The sequence below is a fragment of the Atta cephalotes genome (assembly GCF_000143395.1).
Source record: "Atta cephalotes unplaced genomic scaffold scaffold00004, whole genome shotgun sequence".
Taxonomy (NCBI): Eukaryota; Metazoa; Arthropoda; class Insecta; order Hymenoptera; family Formicidae; genus Atta; species Atta cephalotes.
Window position 1 is genome coordinate 704,327 of NW_012130068.1, and position 8,100 is coordinate 712,426.

Consider the following 8,100-nt stretch of genomic DNA (forward strand, 5'->3'; position numbering starts at 1 on the left):
TATATATATATATATATATATATATATATATGTAACATTTTATAATCTTAACCTCTTCCTGGCCTTCTTTAGCAGCGATATGAAGCGGTGTATACAAATCTTTCGTTGTAGCATCTACGCCCGCACCATGCTGCAGCAATAACATCACAATATCGACGTTACCCAGACGGGAAGCGACATGAAGCGGTGTTTGTTCCTCCTACGAATAATTCGCATTTCTTTATATCTGCTTTATTATATAACAAATTCATCTTTAGCTGTAGTGCATAAAAGCTACTCATATCAATTATTATTAATCAGCATGGAACTTACTCTTGCTCTAGCATCGACTTGGGCGCCGTTTCTAAGAAGTATCCTAATAATATCAGTTTGATTCGCCCTGGCGGCTAAGTGTAATGGCGTTTCGCCTCTTACTGTCGGTATATCAGGGCTAGCTTCGTGTTGTAGTAAGTAAATCACGATATTCATACATCCCATAAAACTCGCTACGTGCAGTGGAGTTAATCCAGACTGTAAAAAAATATATATATGACATTAATCATTTTCATATATTTGCAATCATATAGTCGTAAACAGGGAATAAAATAAAGTATTTATTTACTGTAATAAGTGAAGCTAAGAGAAATATGAGGAGAAGAATTTGAAAATGTTATACCTCAGTCGTAGCTTCGATGCTCGCTTTGTGCTTCAGGAGGAGTTCGACGACTTTTATACGATTCTTTTTGCATGCAATATGAAGAGGGGTAAATCCATTGAGCGCTCGCGCATTAGGGTCGGCATTTCTATCAAGAAGTAATTTAGCTACGCGGACATGACCGCAGTGTGCAGCCACATGCAGTGCAGTCAAATAATCCACCGTCACTTCGTCCACGGGTGCACGGTGATACAATAAAATTCTCGCGGCGTCAACGTGATCTCCTTGAGAAGCCATGTGTAACGGGGCAAGACCATTCTGTCAACAAAAACCAAGTGATAATTAATCTCGGCAAGAGGGAAACGTTTTGTCGGTGAAACGCATGTGGTCGATTTAGTACCTTTGTTTTTGAGCCAATAGGTGCCCCCTTCTCGATGAGAATATCAACTACTTCGTGGTGACCGGATCTGGCCGCGCAGTGCAGAGGAGTTAAACCATCTCTCGTTTTTGCTTCGATGTTTGCTCCCTTGCTCATGAGGAGATTAACCATTTTAATCTTTCCCCATTTCGCAGCCACGTGCATTGGCGTGATATTGTGCTGAAATTGTAAAAAGAGAGTATATTTAGAGATATTTCGATAATATTTTAATCCTTCTTCTTCTCTAAAAATTATGTACCTTTGCAGCGAAGTTAACATCCGCGCCTTTGTCATAAAGCAAGGAAGCGATTCGGTCGTTGCCATAATGTGCGGCTATGTGAAGCGGAGTGAAACCGCTTTTCGATGTTACATCGGGATTATGGTCGTTCTACAATGAGAGAAAAATTAAAGAGATTATACAAGGACTAATTTCTATCTATTACTATTATTGTCTAAAATATGAGTCGTGACTGACAAAGCGTTACGATAACTCACTTGTAAAAGTAGGGCAGCCGCTTTGCAGTCGTCTTTCTTAGCAGCGATGTGTAGGGCAGGCAATCGAACTTTACCACGGGTATCATTTTCTAATAGAACAGCCACTACCTTGTCGTGACCCTGTTGCATAGCCACCGCTAATGGAGTGAAACCGTCCTGTACGAAGAGAAACGTGCATATTTAATAATTGAAGATTAGATTATTAAATAATAATTTAATTAAAAATAAAATAGAGGTTTGTAAAAATAATATATTTAAAATATATTTAAAAAGTTTGACAACGACGAGAATTCGTTGATAAATAATGGAACAGCATTTCACACAAACCTCGGTGGCCAATGTTTGATTCGCACCCTTGCAGAGGAGATACTTGACCACAGAGTCATGATTTTCCTGGGCAGCCATGTACAGCGGTGTGAACCCATTTTGCGATTGTGCATTCACAGAAGCACCTCGTTGTACTAGCACTTGTACCACCTCCTCTTGTCCAGCTGAAAGAAAATATCGGTGTCACGCGAATTATTCGTAGGAATCGATCTCGCACTTTGCAATGCGAGATCGCAAACCTCAAGAGAAATAAATATTTATTTAAAATCACTCGCGTCCTTGTCCTATATGCATTTAACAAGCGACGAGATCCATACGAATAAAGATAGGACGAGAGAAAGAAAAAGAGACAGAAAAATGAAGGCGTGTATATGCTTACCAAGAGAAGCTATGTGCAATGCCGTGTTTCCCTTTTTGGTAGCGGCGTCCACAATTGCGCCGCGATTTAGGAGTTCTCTCACGATTTCCAAGTGGCCATCTTTAGCTGCCAGGTGCAAAGCATTTAAGCCATTCTGCAATATATAAAATTCATTCTCGTTAAGGAGTGATTGTTCCCAAGACACTGAGATAATACATGGTTATGCGCTACTTTAAAATCCACGGGAAGCGACAGATCAATTTACTTACGGCGTTAGAAGCGTTAATGTCTACTCCAGATTCCAAATATTCCAAAACTTTCTCGAGTTGCCCAGCACGAGCTGCCCGTAAAAATGCAGTACTAGGATCACTCTGAAAAAAGAAATATGCTACTTAAAATCTGAAAATAAATTATTCAAATAAAATTTAAAAAACTTTCATGTTTTCCGCATTCGCATTTTTGTTATATTCGTATATTTTTTTTCATTAAATCAAATAAATTTAAATACGCTTGTTAAATAAATAAATAAATTTAAATATCACAGCCATAAACATCAAAGCAAACATTGGAATAATGCTTATTCGAGATTTTCTTGTGCAATTTTCTTTTTTTTCCTTAAATCCGACTATTTTATTTTCTTTTTTTATCTTGAATAGGATATAAAGTATTATATTTCAAAACATATTTATCATAAAATTTTACGTTTTCATATGTGCTTGTAAGAGAAAACTCAAATTTTTTAAACGATCCTGCAAATATTATACTTTTAATTAAATTTTAATCAGATCCTAGAAATCTTTTTATATAGTTTTTGTGTTGTAAATGATAATGCTTAAGAGATTTGCAGCGAATCAAAGTTTATCTTCTTCGGATATTAGCACATTTCTACGATGCGACATAATTAGTTCATTTACAGGAATGCAAGGACACGTAGGTGTAGAATTCTACACGCAAATGTATTTCTAGGAATTAACGACGTGTAATCTGCTGCGAGAGAGAAGAGAAAAATAGAGATTATCCCACGTACACATAACGCATATAAGATATCCCATTATTAGTTAAAAATTTTCCAAGAACATACCCAGTAAAAAATTGTTCATGCACGAATATGTATAAACATATATAAATACGCATAAATATTTATAAACATATTATATTACAAGTATTATATATGAAATATGCCCATACGTGTTCGTACAGCCTTCTTTCTTCTGTAAAATTACTTTTTAGTATAATAGAAATAATAATAGTATTGTGAAAAATTACATAAACATTAAAAATAATTAAAAATGTAAATTTTCGTACTATTTGTTTTAAAAAAAATCAAGTTTGAAGAAATGTAAAAACATTACATATGCATAATTATACTTAATACAGATACAGTATCAGGCTGCTCCTCGCCCTGATGAAATGGAGTGCAAGATTTACGAAACGTTGGCATTCCAAGAATGGATCTGGAGGAAATCCGCGAAACGCGTAATCTTTGTATAGAAAACACCCGTGGCCTCAAAAGTATATTTATACATATTCATGCATGAAAAATTTTATACAATTTTATACGTTTCAGAAACGTATACAAAATTCTTTTTCAACAACAGAATTGCTGAGAAAAGATCTTAATAAAGTCAATTCAGATAATTAATTTCTAGAAATGCATGTGTTTGATACCTAAACAACTTTGTGTTTTCACAGAACAAAAAGATTTCAAATGATTATTACAATTGATATATCTATATAAGTGTTTCGTCATTAAATCGTAAATTTCTTTTAATGACTTTATAATAACTTTTTATGTCTATTCTTCTTTACTCATGTATTCAACAACTTTAATATATGTAAAAAATAATTTGATCTTATATCTCGTTTCATACATTTAAACATTTATTTTCGTCCCAATTTCTTGTCAAACGTATTCAATACAATCGACATTAATTCCGGAAAGTAGATGAGTCATGTTGACCGGCTTATTTTGGATCGCACAATTCGCGGGTAATTAACTGTAGATTTAGAACGCGTGAGGCGCCGCGCAGTCTGTAACAAAAGCTGACAGAAATCCGACTATCTTTGTCTGTTCCCACCCTTGAATCGATCCCTTTTTCCTGTATTCGAACCCTCGTATTCCGAGTAGATATGTACCAGATACTCCCTACCGCAACCTATATTCAACTGATTCTACAGGATATTGCAGAGGATATTGCCACCGGATGTCCCTTTTAACCGTAACCTCTTTTCGACTACTTTTGTAGTCATCATTTACCATTTCAATTCTATCATACATATTTATATGTAGTTACGATTCGAATTAAAATTCTACTTTGTTACTTATATCAATATATGAATCGTAATTGGCTGAAAAATATGATGTTGTTATTAATTTTTTCGCTTCTAAAGTTTACTTCGGAGGTCTCCTGTTTTTGTCTTTAATTGTTGGAAGATTGTGGGCGCTTAAAAATGTTTGCGTTGAGATTCCAAATCGATCAAAAAATCTACAATGAAAATAATAACGATTTTAAAAACATCCTGTAAGTTAAAATATATCTAATAGTCTGGCTCGCACAGGATGAAAGCCAAGTCAAGCCTAAGTTAATAGACATGAAGCAACCGCACATTCGGCTTACACGGAAGAGAATAAATATCAGGATTGTTACAATCTCCAAGTAGAATGTCGCGTAAATATCCTTGAGTGATATACAGAGACAGAAACTGCGACAATATAACAAACGCAAATATTTGTAGCATGTAGTTACAAAAACCTCACAATAGAAGCCATAAAGTGCAGAGGACAAGAGTAATCCGTTGAAGTTTCAAAACAATATACAGCTTTCTAATATATAGTCCAATCCTATTAATATTACTAAGGAACAATCTGAATGTATAAATATAATTCTTTCATGAAATAAAGGGTGAGCTAACATTAGACGGTTCTTAACTTGCGTTAGAATTCAAAACAGAATTCTACTTTTAATTTTATATATATCATATATATTTTTATATACATACGGATATATTTTTCTGATATTTATTTTATACATTTATACGTATACATTCTGATTTTTCCAATGTTTCTCGTAAAAAGATTATCTAACCAGAAGAAAGGATATCTGAAATTATAAATAGAACATCTCCCGAGTTATGCAGACGAGTGGGCTTTTCGTAATTAACTGCAAAAACATACAATATCTCGAGTATCGGATTGTTGGCATCGTAAAATATTGCGTGCAGAAACGATGCAAACTGACAGCTTTGTGAGCGCGGTGGGAGTTGTAACGGTGAACCTACTGCAGCGTACCGCGACCGTAGGTGGTTTTGCCGAGACGCAAACGTTTTATCGTCATGCGCTCGAAGCACTCGTCTAACGATAAATCGATAGTTAGTTCTTCGCTACTTTTACGTTCATACACGACTTGTCTCATCGTTTTTTTGCTAATGTCGAATGTCATAATGGAAAAGAAAATATCTTTTTTTTTTATCGTACATGCTTGGTTGTTCGATGTAATTAAAAAATCGTTGTCTGGAATATCAATAATTATCCAATTGAAGTCCGTTTGACTTGTCAGTTTTTCGTAATGAAATGTACGTAAAAATGCAAAGATGCGATAATTTGGTGTTTTAAATATTTAAATTCTAGAAGGAGGAAATGGAAGAAAAGTGTAGTTTTATTTACTAAAAAAATAAATTTAGAACGGTCTTATATTCTGTGCTATATACTATGTGCTTTTTGCTATAACAAAATTTCATAAAAGTTATATATAACATTAATATTATATTCATTTGAAATTTGAATATTGTAAGCAGTGGGCAAGGAACTTACTGTCATCAACACAACGTTGATCTAAGATTTTCAAGACAACGAGGTAGTATCGAGTTACGTCCGTTTAATTTCAGAGTATCTCATTTCGCTTACTCTACAAGAGCGATTTATTTGTCAGGCTTTGATACGTATGCCAAGCAGAAATTAGAGATGCAAATAAAGTTCGCGTCGCAGCAGTCATTATCACATCTAATCGCATCGTATAAAACTTGTTCGTGGTAATATATTCCGGTAAATAAAACGAATGCTTCGTTTTTATCTACCAGACGCAAAGTGCGAATCGACTGTCGGGATCTGACGTGTCGTATCGACTTGATGGCGCGATATTTTTCTGAATGGTCAACAGACGCGATATCTCCCGTACAAATCCTTCGTTGTATTCATACACCACAAGACATATACTTGATACATGCTGAGAGAATGTTGAATGAATAAATGCGCAATAACATCTCGTACGCTTAAATTAAAAAAATTTGTTTAATTAAGATTACAGAGAACAGAGAAAATTAAAAAATGAGAAGAACAATTTCTTTAAGTTTTTACGTATTGAATTCTTCAATAAATAACTTAAAAAAAGATATAAAAAAAATAGAATATTAAATTTTTCACAGTCTGCTTTTGTAACGAAACATTGCGTCACTACTACATATTTATAATATGTTAAACGCATCTCATCAGCAATACTAATTTCTTTATCGCCTTCTAACAAAAAAAGTATGCAATACTTATAGAATAGTTCTATGTGCGGAATACAAGATAACGAACTTGTGACAATGTATTATATAATATGTTATATACAATAGAGAAAGTTATATTTGATCCTCGTTGGTACGCAGAAGCTGACGAATGTGTTGCACGCCGGTGTTACGTACGCAAGGGAATCCGCTTCACGCAGACTGCACAAGTACGTCTTAAATAATTCAGCAGACCGTTAGTTCCTCATGTAAAAGATATCCCCTTCCGCGTCCGCTTCTCCTCTTTCTGTGACCTCTTACTTTCTTTTAAAACAGGGAAGAGCTTTCAACTATGTTAGTTCCATTGACGTAGGAAAATAAGGAAACGCCACAGAAGAAAAATTACATAAAAGAGAAGAAATCAGTTACAGCAAAATTGTTAGCTGCACTTGAACTAGGTGCGATTAAACGTTGTTGTCATAATCATTTATTTGATATTACAAGTTTGATTGATAATTCTTAAATGAATGTATTTATAGAAGTAGATGAATTTACTGTCAATTAAATAATATATTTTACTGTCGCAGTAAAACAATCTGTTATTGTATAAGTAAAATAATTTGTAAATTCAGCAAATTATTTGCAGCAAGTAAAATTTTGTTAATAAATTTAATGGAATTGTTATGATTTAAAAATTATCTGCTTAGCACAGTCGAGAAAAAGATCAATTAAAAAAAATTTCTTAAACTTTTACTTTCCATTAAATGTACATGAGCAACCGTAGAAAGGGTAACTTCCATTTATAGTGCTTGTAACGCGAATCGACACACTTTTCTTTAAAAGGTATAAATTAAAAAGCAACCTGTATTCGTGCACACAGCGTTCATCGACTCTCAGAAATCGAAAGCAGTCTACTACGTTTCGTAAGTTTCCTTATTGTTTCCATAAATTCTCTATGTTTGGTTAGTAACTATTTACGGATAAACATTTAAGTATGACAACATGATATAAAAGGCTAATAAGAGTCAGAAAACATAAAAAATCTCCATTATTCGTTTAACATTATAATTAAACAATATAATTAAAAATAAATATAACAAATAAGAACTGCAGAAAATAAGAAAATTAAAATTTTTCTTTATTCTTCATTTTATACATTGGATGTTATACGCTTACAATTGTGATATTAATTTTTTACTTCTTTTGACATCAAAATTTGACAATTTTTTTAAATATTATTTTTTTAATATTAAATAACATGGATATTAATATGAATATTAACATGGAAATATTAACATTTTCTCAATTGCCGGAGTGCCGGTGAGTTTTTACCAGAGAGACGTGTTATGCTTTGTTTTAAAAATTTTTTGATAACTTATATAT

The 8,100-nt window shown here is 33.5% G+C and overlaps 1 protein-coding gene across 1 annotated transcript in view; it reads right to left on the reverse strand.

The window, feature by feature from the left end:
• Nucleotides 1–8,100, reverse strand: part of LOC105625877 — an 84,465-nt gene that overhangs the window by 55,788 nt on the left and 20,577 nt on the right. Inside the window, 9 exon segments of the mRNA XM_012207187.1 lie at nt 53–199; nt 313–510; nt 656–952; nt 1,035–1,232; nt 1,312–1,440; nt 1,548–1,703; nt 1,875–2,038; nt 2,254–2,386; nt 2,502–2,603. Of these exon segments, the coding sequence (XP_012062577.1) occupies nt 53–199; nt 313–510; nt 656–952; nt 1,035–1,232; nt 1,312–1,440; nt 1,548–1,703; nt 1,875–2,038; nt 2,254–2,386; nt 2,502–2,603 (1,524 nt within the window).